Below are 19,352 nucleotides of genomic sequence, written 5' to 3'. Positions count from 1 at the left end.
GATGGATAATCAGGCACCCTTAAAGAAAGGCGATCAGGCACCCTACAGACCAGATTACAAAAGGCCACTTGTTCATGAGTTCATAAGCAAGGCATGTTTAAGTCCCCAAGAATCTACTTTCAAATAAACAGCAAGAGCTCAAATGATCAGTTCTGCTTGGAAGAAAAAAAACACCAATAAAAAATGAAAACAACAGTAATTAACAGGTGGCCAAGTTGGTTCAGTTTCATTTTCTAAGTATTTGAAAACCCTTTGAAAATGATCAGTCATTTGAAATAGGGATTGGTAGGAAAGAACCTTGCAGTTCCACACACCACAAGGCTGGAGTCCACTTGCCGCACTGCAGGACAAGTGTCCCTTTGGAACAGTCTCACTGGGGAGCAATTACAGCTCACTTGCTTGTGTACCTCCCCACCATCCACTGGCACATGGGTAGCACAAACCCAGACAATACCAATCTGGCATCTCAACTGTCCCATATGTTCAAACACAAAGAAATGTTGCATAAGAAACTTGTGATGAGCCCCTTCAGGGATGCATACGGACAGAGCAGGGGGAAAACAGGGCAGAGAAAACTGCAGAGACACAACATCATGGAGAATTGTTAAGAAAGATGATAGGAGAGGTTAAAAATAAATAAGCAAGATGATATAGGAATGCAGATAATACAGGAGAAATTCAATCTGCACTCAAGTTACCTTGGAAACAGAGCGTCTGTGTGCAGAGTGGTTGGAGGGGGGGGGAAGAGCAAGGTTTAGGAAAAAAAAAAAAAAACCAAAAACACAGCCTTTCAGAGAATCACAAACTTAGCAAACAGACTGCCAGCAACAAAGAGGCAGTTCAAATTCCCACCAGGCCTAACCAGTGGCTTTGCAAAGTTTTAACTCCACAGAAGTTTAACATCGACACATTGCAAACCTCTGAAGGAAAGTATTGATAATGGATTGAGCAGCACAGCATAACTCCAGCTTCACCCCTGCAATATTAACAATGGGGTTTGCAGGGAAAGGTCCCTATGAATGCACACGAAAGTCTAAATTTGAGATAAAAGGGGAAAAAAAAGAAAGAAAAAAGAAATAAAGTATTTAAAATTTTGATTTCACAGTCTCACAGTATATCAGAGATTGGAAGGTACCTCCAGAGATCATCAGGTCCAACCCCCCTGCCAGAGCAGGATCACTTAGGGGAGTCTGCACAGGAATGCATCCAGGTGGGTTTGGAAAGGGTCCAGAGAAGAAGACTCCACAACCCCCCTGGGCAGCCTGTTCCAGGGCTCTGTCACCCTCACTGGAAAGAAGTTTCTCCTCATGTTGAGCTGAAATCTTCTATGTTCAAGTTTGAACCCATTGTTCCTTGGCTTATCACTGTGAACCACCCAAAAGAGCCTGGCCCCCTCGCCTTGCCCCCCACCCCTCAGATATTGATAGACATTGAGATTTGGGGAGTTATGAGTTCAAACCCCAATTTCATAAATTTCAAATCCCAAAATGCTGGTACTCTGTCCTCTACTCTGCCCTGGTGAGACCTCACCTGGAATATTGCATCCAGTTCTGGGCTGCCAGTTCAAGAAGGACAGGGATCTACTCAAAAGAGTCCAGTGGAGAGCTGCAAGGATGCTGAAGGGACTGGAGCACTGCCCGGGGAGGAGAGGCTGAGAGCCCTGGGGCTGTTTAGTCTGGAGAGAAGACTGAGAGGGGATTTAATCAATGTTTATAAATATCTAAGGGCTGGGGTTCAAGAGGGAAGGGACAAGCTCTGCTCAGTTGCACCCTGTGATAGGACAAGGGGCAATGGATAGAAACTACAGCATAGGAAGTTCCACCTCAACATGAGGAGGAACTTCTTCACTGTGAGGGTCCCAGAGCACTGGAACAGGCTCCCCGGGGAGGTTGTGGAGTCTCCTGCTCTAGAGACTTTTAAGCCCCACTTGGATGTGTTCCTGTGTGTGATAGTTTTAAGCCTATACCTTTAATTTCTTCTCACAAAGTTTGAGCAGAAAAGTGAAAGAATGTAAATAAATGACTGTTGGGTGTAAGAAAGATAAATCATGATTATTCTAAACACTTCCATTGGAGGGAGAGAAATGTTTAAGAGTCAGTACTCAAAACAAGGTACAGGCAGTCTCTGTCTGTCCTGTGCTGCTTTTCTGCAGATAACACACTGGCATACTGACCTTGACAAGCCTAGTTTAACAAACCTCTCTGGTTCTTGGCTTTCTTCCCTTTTGCCTGCTCTGGCAAAGGGAGGGTAGAGGAGGAAGAAGCACAACCCCTCTGGGGGTCAGGGGGCGCTTTGTTGTGTTTTTCTGTTGATTGTACACATTTGTAAATGTTGTGACTAGTGTCTATTTGTACAGATTCATTGCATTGCATCATAGATTGTAGTTTTGCCTGTAAATACAGCTTTCATTTGCTTCCAGACTGAGTTAGCCTGGTCATTGCCAGTGTGGGAAGGGGGGATTTCCACCCATCACACTGTAACACTGTGTGACCTGTGCTGGATTCTATGGTCCTGTTCTGGCAGGGGGGTTGGACTCAAAGATCTTTGGAGGTCCCTTCCAACCCCTAACATCCTGTGAAAACTCATCTTTTTTTCCCCTCTCTCCTCAATATTTTATGGTTCCTGCACTGGGAGCAATACATAATTTGAGGCTAATGAAAACAGAACTCAGAAAGATCCTACCTCATCCTTTTCACCCAATTTTCAATGACTCATGGCAGCCAACTGTGAATGGGTATCACTGGACTGATGACTGTCATGGGAATAAGTTGCATGAAAACTATGAACTAGAAAAGCATTTTAAGTTCATGCAGCCTTCTGAACTGGTTAAAATTATTCCTCTCAACTCTTTAAGGAAAGGAAAAAAAAGAAAAAAAATGGGGTTTCAGAGAAGGTTTTAATTTTTTCTTTTGGCACACAATATCCAGGAAGAAAGCAGCACAGGCAGCTGTGGAACTACAGGGACACATCCCAGACACTGCAGAACCTGTACATGGCTCCTCTTATTTTCTCTCAATCCTTCTCTCCTTTTGGATTTCTCCACCTCTTTTAAAAAGCGTTTTTGATTTTTCTTTTTGTCATTTTGGCCATTTTCTTTTTCTGGTGGAAGGAGGAAATACTTTCAGCTTTATACTCATGTGTGATGGGGAAAATTTTTTAGAATATTAAGATTTTCACAGGATGAGTAAAACATTTCCTACCCAGCTCTAGCATTTAGGAAAACTTCTTTCCCATTTTGCAAGGGTGTATCATGCAGCCTGCTCTTCACATTACCTCTTCCAACTACTCCTGCTCTCCTGAAGAATTTCAGAGGGGAAAATGGAACTAGCTGGCCTGTTAGCTTCTCAGGGTAAACAACAAGCATTGTGTGGGTCACCAGTCTTAAAAACCCACAGCCTGCAAGCCTTTAATCTGTATATTTTAGGTACCTCTCTAATGACCAGCTGAACATTACCTTTAAAGCAAAGATACTATTCCAGGGTGGGAACACACAGAGCTTCCTTTTATGTCTATTTAAGGAATACAAATACTCTCTAATCTGACCAAAACCAATCTGGTCCTTCAAAACCTCCTTCCTTCCAAGCTACCTGATTCTGGGAAAAAGTAGAAAGCTTTTTTAAACCATCAGAAGATTTGAAGATAAGCACTGGTTGTTCAGGGATAAACATCAATACTGAAGACTAGAATGTAAACTGGCCTTCTACCAGTTCTACCTACTAAAGGTGCGTCCAGCAGGGCTAGGGAAGTTCTTCTACCTCTCTACTCCGCCCTGCTGAGACCACAGCTGCAATACTGCATCCAGTTTTGGGCTCCCCATTCAAGAGAGACAGAGACCTGCTGGAGAAAACCCAACGGAAAGCCACAAGGATGATTAGGGGACTTGAGCATCTCCCCTGTGAAGAGAGACTGAGAGCCCTGGGGCTGTTTAGTCTGGAGAAGAGAAGACTGAGAGGGGATCTGAGCAATGTCTATCAATAGCTGAGGGGTGGGTGTCAAGGGGAGGGGGCCAGGCTCTTTTGGGTGGTTCACAGTGATAAGACAAGGAACAACAGGTTCAAACTTGAACATAGAAGATTTCACCTCACCATGAGGAGAAACTTCTTTATAGTGAGGGTGACAGAGCCCTGGAACAGGCTGCCCAGGGGGGTTGTGGAGTCTCCTTCTCTGGAGACTTTCCAAACCCACCTGGATGCATTCCTGTGCAGACTCCCCTAAGTGATCCTGCTCTGGCAGGGGGGTTGGACCTGATGATCTCTGGAGGTCCCTTCTAATCTCTGATATGCTGTGATACTGTGATACCTTGCAACAGGATAGCTGAGTCACTCATGGCTACAGGCCAGTGACCAGGTGATCCATGCCTTGGTAGGTAACAGCTAACACCAGCAGACCCTAAGGACCCCTGTCTTAATTCATTGACCCTAAGGCAAATCCCCAAACAGGGTATGTAGAAGAGGAACAACCTCTTTTTGGTGGTGCACAATAATAAGCCAAGGAACAATGGATACAACCTTGAACCCAGAAGGTTTCCTCTCAATATGAGGAAAAACTTCTTTTCAGGGAGGGTGACAGAGCCCTGGAGCAGGCTGCCCAGGGGGGTTGTGGAGTCTCCTTCTCTGGAGATTTTCCAAACCCACCTGGATGCATTCCTCTGTGTACTACCCTAGATGATCCTGCTTTGGCAGGGTGTTGGACTCAGTGATCTCTGGAGGTCCCTTCCAACCCCTAACATTCTGTGATTCTGTGAGGAGAGTCTTATGCAAAGCTCCACCTTCCTGCCCATAAGCATTAGCAGAAAGTGTTAGAAATGCAGAATTTGCCTTCTGTGTTTGTAGGTCACCTTGTCAGCTGCACAAGAGATGGTGAAGACAGACATTCCTTTCCACAGATCACTCCCAGTACAGCCTCTGTTCAACTAGTTGTGGATTTTGAGACAGGGAAGGATTCCATGAGTCATCTCATGCTGTCACTCCATGCTGTGGTTACACAAAAGAATTTGTGTGTTTGAATCACCTTGGTTCCTGATGAGCCACAGATGGCTTTTTGATTTCATGAGATCCCAAGTCTGGGCACTAGATAGACCTTTTTCAGCAGATAGTTGTTCTTAAGAAATTCTAGAGGTTAGCAGGAGGTGGTGTTGAGGCTGCCTGTTTCTGAGGAAGCTCCACCAAATGCAGTCTACTCCACCAGCAAGCGCTCTCCCCAGGTACAAGGCTGTTGTGGTGACACACAGTGAGGGAGTCCAGAGTCACAAAGACTTGCACAGAGCCATGGTCTCAAACTGTTGTTTGTCCTTATGACTATAAAGCCCTGTACATCAGGACCACTGAGAAAGATGGAGAAGGAGCCATGCCTTTGCCCAGCTGGCTGCTGCTTAGAAGTGCTTTCTGTTAAGAAGCTACACTCCTGTAGATCAATATTGCAGCCATCTACTAACAGTACTTGAGACAGGTAAATACTTCCATCCTGGCTTCTTCAAACACACAAACCTGCACACAAACGCAGTCCACTACAAGCCAGAATCAGGTAAAACACGCTGGGGAGGAGTGAAAATGCACATAAAGCCTGGAGAACCTGGAAAGCTAGGAAGGACATACACTTCATCTCTGCTTTGATCCTAGAGCCTACTAGCTGAAAGATAATCCACCCAAAACCATCTCTCTGCCATTTCTGTCCAGAAGTGTTCACATTTCATGACAGGGACTGACTCAACTCTTCCAGCAGGAGTCAAAAGTTAAACCAGCACAGCTCCATCTTGCCTATTGGAATGAGCTGCAGTATATGGTGGCAATTTAGCCTTAGGAATGCTTTAAATCTGCAGAAGCCAGAGCACCACCATGCTGGGGTAAACCATTTTAATGGCACCCTACATTTGGCAGCAAAGGAATGGGATTGCTGCTGCCTTAGCCATACATCTTCTGGGACTAATAGTGGCTTTCAGCATGCAGCAACAGCACTGCTCAACTCAGCAGGAAAAAAAAAAGGCCAGTGCAAGGCAACTCTGATGTGCTTTTGGAGGAGCTGGCAAGGAGGTGGTGTGTGGGAAAAAAAAATAAATAAAACAAAACCCAGTAAAATCTCAACACTACAGTTGCTGCTCACTTCGTAGAAACAGGAATGCTCTCTGACCTGAGCTGCCCAGCAGAGCACTTTCTGTTTCAATTCCCAGCCCTTTCTCTTGGCTCTGAGCTCTGGAGCAGAAAAGGAGCAACTTGAGTGAGGCTGCAATGCCAGAGGTACAGAAAAGCTGTTCCCAGTGGGAGAGAAGTGTGAGACAAAAAACATCCAGTTGTGCCAAATGTGCACCATGTGTCCCTCAGGAGATACCATTCCTGCCTCCACAACTCACAAAAAGAGAGCACCACATGGCAGGCATCTTGTGACCACGTCATCACACTCCTTTGCAGGAATATCGCGGAATACAGTGGGGATAGGGCTTCAAAACACAGAGCTGAGTTCACAAGGATTTACTGATTAAATCCTCACTTTGAAGAGAGATAGAACAGAGCAGTAACTTACTGGTGATGTTGTTAACCGAAGGATTGCTCCATTTTTTATTTCATTACGATTCTGAAAGAGAAAAAAAAACAAAAACCAAACCAGGTTATTTACGACTGACAGAGAAAGATGAAACATACAGTGACTGCACTTGCCCCTGTCTGCAAGCGCAAAGCTTCCCTCTTTCAGATGTGACTTCACAACCAAGAGCATTTTCCCCACGGAGGTAGACTAAGATTAGCTCTTCACATGATATTGAACAAATCTGAACCCTTTTAAGAATGACTTCATGTTTTCAAAGTTTAGCTTCCACTGGCAACTTCCAAATATTTATTTAAATTACACTGTCCAGCGTGTCTGTCTCTGGCATTGTGCTACATAGCTGAGGAGGACGTAAGTTTGCTGAAACCTATCATTAAACATCTGCAACAGCTAAAATCCCACTGGCTGTTTTCTATAACAAGAACATGCTGACTTAAACCACTGGAACCAAGCCCCTGAGCCCTGCCACCACAACTTTGCATTTCCCCTCCAAGTGGAAAAAAAACCAAAAATACACAAAACCAACATCCCTGTTAGCAGTAAGCAAAGTTCAAACACTCCAGAAGTCTTTCCCCCCAACCTGGCTGGCAGAAAGAGGCAGCATTCAACAATTTATTTTGGTTAAGCTCACACAACATGCTCAATTAAAATGAATCTAGAGGTAGATGAAAAAACTGCCACAGTATCACAGAAACATTCAGGTTGGAACAGACCCTTGGGACCATCAAGTCCAACTCAGAACCCTACTCTACAAGGCTCACCCCTAAACCAGGGCCCCAAGCACCACATCCAAACCACCTTTAACACATCCAGGCTTGGGGACTCCACCACCTCCCTGGGCAGCTCATTCCAGTCCCTGACCACTCTTGCCCTGAAAAAAACGTTTCCTAATGTCCAGTCTAAACCTCCCCAGTGGCAGCTTGAGGCCATTCCCTCTTGTTCTACCACTAATTACCTGGAAGAAGAGACCAGCAGCAGCCTCTCTACAATGTCCTTTCAGGTAGCCGTATATGATGTACACTTAGGGCATCCTCACAGTTTTGTGGTCCATGTCAGGGCTCAATGTCAAAACCACTTCTGCTTAACATCTGTCAATGATCTTTATGAGGAGTGGAAGTGCACCAGTGCAAAATTTGCAGATGACACTAAGTTAGGTGGGAGTGTTGATCTGCCTGATGGTAGGGAGGCTCTACAGAGAGACATAGACAGACTGGATCAATGGGATGTGCTTCAAGATGGAGAAGTGCTGGGTCCTGCACTTGGGCTACAGCAATGCCATGCAATGCTCCAGGCTTGGAGAAGTGTGGTTGGAAAAGCTGTCTGGCAGAAAGGGATCTGGGAGTTCTAACAACAAGCAGCTGAGTATGAGCCAGCAGTGTGCCAAGGTGGCTAAGGAAGCCAATGGCATCCTGGCTTGGATCAGCAATGGTGTGACCAGCAGGAGCAGGGCAGAAATTGTGGCCCTGTACTCAGCATTGGCAAGGCCACACCTCAATTGCTGGGTTCAGTTTTGGGTACCTCAGTACAAGAAATGCTGGAGCAGATGCAAAGAAGAGTGACCAAGCTGGTGAAGGGCTTAGAGAACGAGTCTGATGAAGAGCAGCAGAGGGAACTGGGACTGTTTAGTTTGAAGGAGAAGAGGCTGAGGGGAGACCTTATCACCCTCTACAACTATCTGCAAGAACAACATAGAGAGGTAGGTGCTGGTCTCATCTCACAGGTAATTAGTGATAGGACAAGAGGCAACAGCCTCAAGCTGCACCAGGGGAGGTTTAGGCCAAATAGTAGTGAAAAAAAAGTTTCCCTGAAAGAGTGGCCAAGTATTGGAACAGGCTGCCTGGGGAGGTGGTTGGGTCACCATCTCTGGAGGTGTTTAAAGGTCATTTAGATGTGTTGCTCAATGATATGGTTTAGTGGAGTAGGGTTATTGGTTGGACCTGATGATCTCAATGGTCTTTTCCAACCTGAATTCTACAATTCTATGTCCACAGGCATGGTCTCTCCCTGGCGTAAGTGCTAGGGAGCCTATTCATCTTTCAACAAGTGACCTCCAGCTCACCACAGGTTGGGACAATATAGTACCTAGCACAAAGAACCTACTAATAGGTACAGTCTGGGCACAGCACAGTGCACAGTCACACCTTTGTTCATAGTTCAATAGCTTTTTGATGGGCTGACACCCTCATTTGTCAAAGGACCTGGAGGAAGCCCTAACAGCTTGAGAGAGAAGAGCTAATTTTGTTCTAAAGACCATACAGAAGGCTTGTCACAGACTGGAGTTTTGCAAAAAAAAAAAAAAAAAAAAAAAAGAGAAAAAAAAGAGGGGGTGGAGGAAAAAAGGAAGCAAAAAAGGAGTCTTTCTTCTCAGGCAATTTCTCCTAAATTCATTTCGTCCTTCTTGCTCCTGTTCTGATACATCTCAAATCCCAAATGCTAAAAGCAGGATAAATCTTGCCTGAATCCAGGTCAAGTAGTCCCAAAAATAAAATTCCAGTACATTGTCTCTTTCTTGGTATCCAAGTCATCTGTGAGATTTGTTCTAGCTACCTCTATCACTCTCCACCCACAAAGAATTCTTCACTCTAACTGAAATAAATGAAGTGCCAGACAAAACCCCAGGGACACAAGGGAAAAGCTTCTTTCTGGCATCTTGGCTTACACATGCAACTAAACCCTCTCAGCCCTTAGCAGTCTCCTCCCCAGACCAGCCCAAGGGAGGCCAGCCAGGCTCTACTCAAGAGAGGGGCAAAAAGAAAAAAAAAATAAAAGAGTGAACAGCTTAAATGCAAGGTGACTTTCCACAGCACTAATGAAGTGCCAGGATTTCCTCCTCCTGTAGCGAACCAGCAGCAGACCCAGCTACATTTCCTCACGTCCAAGGAATCTGTCTGAAGCAGAAGTGCATTTGTGTGGTTTTAATCTAAATCAGTGTTGAAACAAACTCACTCTGCAAACTGTTGTGGTGGCTTAAAACTGTTGCCACCTCATGGATTTGTGGAACTGAATCAAATTAATTGCTTCAGGGCAAAGTGAGCACAGGCTCAGTCTACCTCCAGTGAGGGAATCACAACACACAAACTGTACCACATCACATTCAGAAGTGGTTCACCAATACCCTCATGAAAATATTGGAGATAAATAAATAGACTTTTGTTAACTTTAAGAGCACACACACAGAGTTATATTTTTCAGCAGCATAACTTCAGAACAGGAAACATGAGAAATTTCAAGCTTAATTAATATGAACTACCCAAAGTGATGTACAAACTTAGTTAACAAGTCACTCCCTCTAAGGCACAATAAAGATCTCTGCAAACATCTTCAGTCCATTGCAAACACAAGGTACTGGACCCTGTTTGAGTAGACTCAAGGAGTTTGCTGAACAGCTGAGCCCTAACCCCTCCCCACCTGGATGTTCCCTTTTCTGCCCTGCTCCAGCTCTGAGCACTGGACAGACCCAGTGTGGGTCAGTCTCATTAATCTGGCAGAAACCAACCTGGCAGGAAAGAAGTTTGGGTGTGGGTTGTTTTGGGGTTTTTTTGGCCAGGTTAATAAACAAAGACAAGTTTAGCACCAGTGCAAACCCAAGAAAGATGATGGGAACACATATGTGGAGCAGAGTGGGGAGGAAGAACAGGGAAAAGACAGAGAGCAATTATACTTTCCCTTTTGGGGAAGCTAAGCTGTCAATTAGAGCCCAAATCACATTGTTTCAGTCAGTTCAAGCTGAAACCATGCTCCACAGTTCATTCAATGACAGCAGCTTTGTCCCTAGCTGGAACCTTCACCCATAAAAAGTTGGGCTGATACACTCTCTAATATAATGCATGCAGGTTGAAAAATAAGCCTCTGGCTATAGGGACATTTATGGATTGCATAGATTGAATCTACAACCAACCTAGCAAGTGAAAAACACCTTGTTAAAACCAGACTGTATCTCTCTAGTGAGAGAAATTGAGAAGCAGGTGGAAAAAGGGAAGCCAGTCACCTGGTTGAAGTTCAGATGCCACATATGGCTGTGAACATACTGAACAGCCCCAGGGCTCTCAGCCTCTCCTCACCAGGCAGTGCTCCAGTCCCTCAATCATCCTTGGAGTCCTCTCTTGGACTCTATCCAGTAGATCCCTGTCCCTCTTGAACTGGTGAACCCAAAACTGGATGCAAATATTCTAGGTGAGGCTTCACCAGGGCAGAACAGAGCAGGAGGAGAACCTCCCTGGATCTGCTGGACACACTCTGAATGCAGCCCATGATCCCACTGGCCCTCTTGGCCACAAGGGCACATTGCTGACCCAATGCAGAACTTGTTGTCCACCAGGACTCCCAGGTCCTTCTCCACAGGACAAATGCTTCAGGAGAACTGCCCATGCCTCCTTCTCCGGAGGTATTCAAAGCATCAAGTCTCTAACAGCAGGCCAGTCAAAATTTTAAAAGGGTTAGCTGCTGCCTAATAAAAGACAATCCAATTTTGTTTATCCATTCTCAAAAATGACTCAAGTGCCTACCAAGAAACAACATGTGAGTGAACAATTAAGCCAAGAGGGTTTCTTCCATTAAGTGTGTGATGCAGTAGCCAGCCTGCCAGTTAATTTCAGCTGCAACATTTGCTCACAGTTAATCTGCTTAGTCTTAGGGACAGCCTCCTGTGGATTTCTTTCCCAGTTTAACAGAATGCCATTGCAGCAGCTCAGCTCTGGCAAGTGTGCTCATGAGTACCACTGCTAGTCAGGACAGGGATCACCACTGCCTACAGGGAGGGAAGGGGACAGAAAAATGAGACAAAAACAATCAAACAAAAAAAAACCTCTTCCAAGACAGGTTGCCCAGGGAGATGGTTGGGGGCCCTTCCCTGGAGATAGTCAAGGTAACGGCTCAACAGGGCTCTGGGCAACCTGATCTAGTTGAGGATGCCCCTGCTGACTGCAGAGGGGGTTGGACTAAATGACCTTTGCAGGTCCCTTCCAACCCAAACCATCCTATGGTTCTATGATTATCTGCCACTGGATTCTGTGCCTTCTTGAAGCTCTGCCCAGGGAGGCAGTGACCTCTATTCTTCTTTCTTAGTGTGGGCTTCAGCTGTTTCACAAGGTTTGACTTGGATAACTGATATTGAAGACATGTGATACAGTGTAAATTCAGTATTATAATCCAAATACCTGAAGGGATCCTACAGGAAAGGCTAGAGAGAGACTTTTCATGAGGTTTTCTAGCAACAGGACAAGGGGGAATGGTTTGAAGCTGAGGGAGAGCAGAGTTAGACTGGAGCTTAAGAGGAAGAAGTTCTTCAGTAGGAAGGTGATGAGACTCTGGAACAGGTTGCCCAGGGAGGTTGTGGATGCCTCCTGCCTGGGGGTGTTCAAGGCCAGGTTGGATGAGGGCTTGAGCAGCTGAGTCTAGCTGAGAAGCATCCTTGTCCATGGTGGGGAGATTGGAGCAGATCATCTCTGAGGTCCTTTCCAACCTGAGCCGTTCTATGATTTACTGCACCCTAGGCGACGTTGCCCAAAATACATGCAGGAGAATTCATGGAAGAAGCAGACCCCAAGCATGAACAGAGCCCACAAAACCCTTCAGAGGGCTGAAAGTATGTGAACTGGCTTTCCAAAAACCCTACCCACACAGGCAGGCCATCTACTCTCAGCTCTGCTGGAAAGACACTTTGGAAAACTCACCAAGCCAAATGAAAGCTGGTTTTGCCATGCATTTCTCTTATTTTAATCATCTGTTATACCCAGCAAAATGCCTCAAGCGTCATCTCACTGCAACTGGTTGGAATGGAATGTTTTCTTAGCATATTTGAGGAAGACCCAGAAGCATTGGTTCCCATGGTTATAGCTCACTCAGCACTGTTCTTTAACCTTGACCAAAGAGCTTCCTTCAGAAATCCACAATTCCTCACATGTTTATAGTGCTAAGTAACAGTTTCTTCCCTCTTTCCTTTATTTTATTACACTCTCCTCCAAACTGGCATCTAACCAGAAAATCAGAGCTAAAAATAAATCAGCACAAGGTCCATAACATTTTCATGAGGATGAGTTTGGGCAAGTTGTGGATAAGGACAAAACGATGCATGGAGTTCACCTGTAAATCAACAACTCTGGATAGACAACCTCATGGCCTTTATATGGGAATGTTAATCAAACTAAGTGTAGAAATAGCCTCCAACATCTGTAGTACAACAAATGTGAATGCTGAGGAAGCATGAAAGGATTGAAAGCCATCATCAGATCACAATCCTGAATGCAATTTGCTACTCTTCCAGCTGGAGACAGACTATGAGGTTAATTATAACATTCAGCTGTCTTGCTAGGAAATTGGTTTGGTTTCAGTCATGAAAAACTTTAATGAGATGAGAGCTGAGAGAGTGTAGGTAGAAGCCCCATCCCTGAAAACATTCATGGTTAGGTTGGATGGGGCTCAGAGCAACCTGATCTAGTTGGGCATGGGTCAGACCAGGTGTCTTGTAAAGGTCCTTTTTAACCAAAAAAATGTTTCTGTTCTCTAGATCAAAGGACAGCTTAGGTTGGAAGGGAACTCAGAGATATCTGCTCCAGCCTCCCCACCATGGGCAGGGACACCTCTCAACTAGACTCAGCTGCTCACTCAAGACCTCATCCAACCTGGCCTTGGACACCCCCAGGGAAGAGGCATCCACAACCTCTCTAGCTAATTATCCACACTTGTGCTACTTGGCATGTCAGTACTGCAGTATCTTAGAAGACTACTGCGGCAATTCACCTACTGATAAAATTCATTTGCTGGGAAGCTGCTGGAAACAGGGAGAAGCTCTTCCAGTTTTTCTTTGAAATGTTTTGGCAGTTTGGCTGAATTCTCTAAAAATAAGTAGTTTTCTGCTTAGCTCTCCCTCTTCAAGGATTACAGAAGCTAATAAATAAACCAAGTTACATTAGTGGTGCAGTTTCAGGCAGTATGTAACCCAGCACAACCCTGCAGCCAGTTCTGCACATATCCTTCTGCTGTGTGGGCTTCCCAGTGCTTTCCTGACATTGGATCTACCAACATGCAGCAGGAAGGCAACCACCAACCCTTCAGAAAACTTCCCTATTCCTCTCCCATTCATTCACAAACAAATAAAAAAAGGAAAGAAAAAAATCTGTTTGTTTTTTTTTTTTTTTAGTTTTTTGTTTGGGTTGGGTTTCTTTGTCAGATCCAACTCACTCCAGGAATAGTCACTGAGATGAGAAGAGAATGAAGCAATGGAAAGGAAAAAGAAAGCTCAACTACCTTTTTCTCCAGAAACCCACAGTAACTTGAACGCCACTGCAACCACATTCTGAGGAAACATCCATAGCTCCCCTGATTTACTCATCTTGGAGAGGAGGGATCTACAAGGACACCATCATCAGGCCTCACTTGCCCTGCAGAGCAGCAGTGGTATTACACTGTGGGCAGACATCCTTCTGACACATTAGAAGAAGTTCCACAGAAGTTATTTTTGACCTGGATCAGTTCCCCAATTCAAGCAAGCACACAGACACAGCTGTACCAGCAGCACAGGAGGGGGAAGCAGATAACCAGCAGCCCCATCCTCCTCTGAGCAGGTGGAACCTAAGAGCTACAGCCTGAAAAATTAGTATCAGGAAATCACAGACTGAGCCAGGCTGGGGAGATCCCATGGGGAAACCAGAAGAGGAAGCTGGTACTGACACAAAGAAACCCAAAGCAAGGAGTGACAAACTGAAGCCAATTCTTCAACGCAATCCACTCAACACAGTCACCCACAGCACCACTGAGGAGTCAGTGCAGGAGCTGTAGCTCCTTAAGCAGATGCTGCTGCTGCTAAGGAAATAGCTGAAGGCTCAAGCCAAGGCTGTGGTTCAGTCACTTGGGCCAAATCAAAGCACAGCTTGCTACCAGAAAGCAGAGACTTGCTTTTTGCTCTCTTGCTCATTCCTACTATTGGTTTTATGTGGCATGAGCAGTTGTATAAATAGTTGAGGAGTCAACAAGGGAACAAACCCAGCTGAAAATTTTACCAAGTTGGGGTTCTGCCCAGTTTGTAAGGTAAAAGATTGGAACAAGCAGTACAGTATAGGCAGGAAAGCAGGCCAGCTCATTTTGCAAGCATTGCATTTGGAACCACACTGAGACTTCTCTCAGGGGAAAAGCCTGCAGGTGCCTGTACTTCTCTAACACAAACACCTTGCCTGCACCCTTCCTCTCACACACAGAGGGACTGTAGGTAAAATATCCCTACTCCATCTGTGACTGCAGTCAGGATTTGACAACAGGTTCATTCGGCATTGACCTAGGACAGTCCCACAAGCAAACGATAACAGCTCACAACCGTTAAAAAGAGCAAAGTTTCATTCCTCTTCCTACCCTTCCTTCAACTTCCTCCTACTCTGCAAGCTGTTGCTGGACACCATTCAAGGGTCTGGCCTCACCCTTACATCCAATGAGGCAGACTTCTTATTAAGCTAATTGAATGAACTGAAGTGGCACAAGGCGATCCCCTCCTGCCACCACCTCCAAAACTTGCCAAAAGGATAGCAAGGAAGTGGCAGGATCTCAGAGAAGGGGAGAAGAAATCAGGAACTGTCCCCTTTCAGTAGTAAGCTGTGATACCTCTTCACTGCATCTTGTAAAAGTACCTATCTAAAAAAGTTGTTCTTAGAGCATGAAGAGGACTTAAAGAGCCTTCTTCTGTGAGCCAGATCTTAAAAAAGAACTGTTTGTTATCAGCTGAACCCAAACAGTCACACTGTGCCTATCTTCAAGTGCTGAGCGAAACAAACCTTCTCAGAGCCTTTCCTCTCTAGTGGTTAAAGGCAAAATTACAAACTAAATTCAGGAAAATAAATACTTATACAGCTTTGGGGTTTTTTGTTTTAATTTAAAATCCATTTGATCCATCTCAGCAGCCTTCACATGGAGCCAATGAACTGAATAGAAAATATTGGGTTTACCAAACATTTTTAAAGCATACAAGTAGAAGAATTAAATTGTTCATGCTGGGGCCATGAAAATGATCAGGGCTTGGAACACCTCTGCTACAAGGACAGGCTGAGGGAGCTGGGGGTGTTCAGCCTGGAGAAGGGAAGGTTCTAGGGAAACCTAATAACAGCCTGCCAGGACCTGAAGGGGGCTACAAGAAGGATGGAGAGGGACTGTTTGCAAAGACCCAGAGGGATAACACAAAGGGCAATGGCTTCCAGCTAAAGAAGAGATTTAGATTAGATGTTAGGAACAAGTTCTGGAACACTGGAACAGATTGCCCAAGGAGGTGTTTGGGGCCTCATCCCTGGAGATATTCAAGGTGAGGCTCAACAGGGCTCTGGGCAACCTGATCTAGTTGAGAATGTCCCTGCTGAGTGCAGAGGGGGTTGGACTGGATGAGCTCTGGAGGTCCCTTCCAACCCAGAGCATTCTATGATTCTCTGAAGGAACAGGTTTACAGGACAATTATTTTCTTTAACAAGCTTAGCATAAACCTGAAGTGCTACAAAATTAGTCCTAAAATAAGGACTAGTTTGCTAAGAGAAGGATGATCACCATTCTTGAACTCAGCCTGAATGAAGCAAGGTTGAAAGTGACTTACTGGACAGCTACTGAGGTTTCACTTCTGCTCACTGGAGAAATATACTGGTGTCCACTAGTTTTTTACTGAAGTCCACAGGGCAGCATGACCAACATCCACCAAGCAGGCAGAAACACAGCTGCTCTGACTCCATGTGCTGCACCTTATTGTTAGGAATTTCTGCAAAGCTGTGCAGGTGCCCCACAGCAGTGAGAAATTAGTGAATATGGTGGAAATACCACATCAGTGGTTATCAGTGGCACAGAAAGGAGAAAGAAGTCAGGCATAGTTTGGTCCAGGGCAAATATGAATTGGGATTTGCCATTTAAGCAACATCACTAACAAAGATGTTACCCAGCTCAATCTCAGCTGCTTATGAAGCACCAGGCCCTTCAGTGAATCAGAAACCTTTATTACTGTGAAGGTTTGCTTCCAACTCAAGTTCAATTAATCAGTGAAAACAAATGAACACTAAAAAAACTAAAAGAAAAAAAAAAAAAACAAAACAAACCCTCCAAAAACCCCCAAGCCCTACAAGCAGCTCATTTCTTGCCCTGTCATTTACATACACTCCCATACAGGCAGCCTGTAATGACACAGTGAAATTTCACATGAATATACAATTACAGGTTGTATTCAGCAAAAAAATGGGTCACAAGCAAAAGCACCTTTGAGAAAGAACAAACACCAGGGACTCTACCCAGGTTCCCAGCTCAGGAAAGGCAGGAGGGGGTAGAAGGATGTCCCATCTGCAAACACAGCAAAGACAAGAGTGATGACAATGAAGGTAAGGGGAGGGGAAGAAGTCTGCCTGTGAAACAGCACTAAAAGTCCCTCAAAATGAATGAGGGAAACTCAGTGTCTGCTCTCCTCCACTTCATGCAACAGGCACATGAGAATGAAAGTGAAACGTGGGACTCAGGAAATTAAGGCAAAAATGGAGTCACCAACCAAACAACAAAATTGTGTCTGAATAAGGATGGGCTGTAGTCAGTATGCAGATGGAATGTCCCTACACTTAAAAGATAACATTAAAAAATGGCACAAACATCCTCACTGGGTGCTGAACACAGCTTGGAGTTGGCTCTCAAAGCCTCTCAGCAAGAATGAGATAGGCTTTTATTCCTCAGAGTTGCTCAGGTGCAGGCTTAAGAGGCAGCACATTCTGCCATCTTAAACACTTATTCCCTAGCCCCCACTCCTGCAAGGCCCCCTTTGTGACAAAAATGTAGGCTTACCACATCTTCAGATGTGACACAAAACCCAAACACAATATTTCTGAGGCTGTGCTGAAAGCTAAGCAGCTGCAATGATCTTCAAGATCTTTTTTGCTTTTGGAGGCACCAAGTTTGAGCTAACATCGATCCCTCCCTGCCCCAGAGCCAGAGTGGGCAATGCAGGCACAGGAATTCATCCAGAGGAGCCAGCACTTGTGGGCAAAGCCCACGGGTGGGCAGTGCTAAGGGACCAGGCATGACTCACCAGCCTCTGGTTTGAGCCACTCCCATGTCTGCCAGCAAAGGAGCACAGCAGACAGATAGCCCAGCTGTGATTTTCAGCTCAGGAGCACACATAGCATGCAATATTACACAGCCATTTTCCACTTCTCATACAGCATTTTCTGGTCTAAACCTGACCTCATCCAGGCTATTGCATTCCCGAATCACCTCATCCATACAGCACCTGGTCAGGTACAACCTGGAGAGACTGAAGCAAAAGTGACTTGGTTTTATTCTGTTTTACAGCATCTAGCACAATGAGATCCTGATTGAGAAGTCAGGCTTTGGATATTTGTCCTACCAAAGAAATGTCCCTCCAGGATAAGCAAGAATGAACAACTCCAACAGGAGGACAGGCTGAGAGAGTTGGGATGATTCAGTTCAAAAAGAGTAGGCTCTAAGGAGACCTTATTGTGGCCTTCCAGTATCTGAAGAGGGCTACAAGAAAGCTGAGGAGGGACTTGTTAGGGTGTTGGGTAGGAATAGGACTGGGGGGAATGGATCCAAGCTAGAGGATGGGAGATTTAGATTAGACATTAGGAAGAAGTTCTTCACCAGGACACTGGCACAGGTTGCCCAGGGAGGTGGTGGAAACCTCATCCCTGGAGGTGTTTAAGGCCAGGCTGGATGTGACTCTGGGCAGCCTAGTCTAGTGGAAAGTGTCCCTGCCCCTGGCAGGAGGGCTGGAACTACAATCCTTGAGGTCCCTTGCAACCCTGACAATCCTGTGACCCTGTGCTGAGCTAGAAACTGGCTGGAGGGCCAGGCTCAGAGAAGGTGGTGAATGGTACCACTGCCAGCTGGCAGCCAGTCACCAGTGGTGTCCCCCAGGGAGCAGGGCTGGGCTCTATCCTGTTCAATATCTTCATTGATGATCTGGACAAGGGGATTGAGTCCATCATCAGTAAGTTTGCAGATGACACCATGCTGGAGGCAGGAGTTGATCTGTTAGAGGGTAGGAGGGCTCTGCAGAGGAGAGGCTGCAGGAGCTGGGGGTGTTTAGCCTGGAGAAGAGGAGGCTCAGGGGAGACCTCATTGCTGTCTACAACTACCTGAAGGGAGGTTGTAGCCAGGTGGGGGTTGGTCTCTTCTCCCAGGGAACCAGCAGCAGAACAAGAGGACAGAGTCTCAAGCTGTGCCAGGGGAGGTTTGGGCTGGATGTTAGGAAGAAATTCTTCCCAGAAAGAGAGATTGGCCATTAGGATGTGCTGCCCAGGGAGGTGGTGGAGTCACCAACCCTGGAAATGTTTAAAACACAACTGGATGAGGCTGTCATTGTCATGGTTTAGTTGATTAGATGGTGTTGGGTGATAGGTTGGACTTTATGATCTTGAAGGTCTTTTCCAACCTGGTTGATTCTGTGATTTAAAAACACCACACCTATTACTGTCATTAAAAATAATTGTGATCAAAAGAGCAGCTAGGCTGGATTTCAGGCACTGCACCTGCTTGGCTTTCTCCTTCAAGCAATCTCTTATTTCTCTTGTTTAATAAAAATCACTAAGATACATCATTAACAATCTCCACTGCACTTTCAGGGACACAGATACAGGCAAGTCAGAAGCCCAGAGGCTGTCAGAACCCTCTAGTAGGGACCCTGCTTGATTCAGGATTTAAGAGGCCACACTTATGCTGTCTGTAGAGGAATTTTTTCAGATAATACAGTCAGGGGAATAAAAAAGAAAAAAAAAAGAGAGAGAGAACTGCTTGGGTGTTGTTTTTATTTACGTACAGTAAATATAGGTCAGCTACAAAGGATAAAGAGGTCTGCAACT

At 45.4% G+C, this 19,352-nt stretch overlaps 1 protein-coding gene across 2 annotated transcripts in view; it reads right to left on the bottom strand.

Moving 5' to 3' along the window:
- The window catches only part of ELMO1 (engulfment and cell motility 1), a 294,722-nt gene that overhangs the window by 254,649 nt on the left and 20,721 nt on the right, over positions 1-19,352 (bottom strand). For both annotated transcript variants that reach the window (XM_054385177.1, XM_054385176.1), the window contains exon 4: positions 6,517-6,567. In XM_054385177.1, coding sequence (XP_054241152.1) covers positions 6,517-6,567 — 51 coding nt within the window. The remainder of the gene's footprint in view (positions 1-6,516; positions 6,568-19,352) is intronic.

Source organism: Indicator indicator, chromosome 11 (assembly GCF_027791375.1).
Source record: "Indicator indicator isolate 239-I01 chromosome 11, UM_Iind_1.1, whole genome shotgun sequence".
In the NCBI taxonomy this organism is placed as follows: Eukaryota; Metazoa; Chordata; class Aves; order Piciformes; family Indicatoridae; genus Indicator; species Indicator indicator.
The sequence above is the reverse complement of the archived record's forward strand: the minus strand, read 5'-3'. Positions and strand labels throughout refer to the sequence as shown.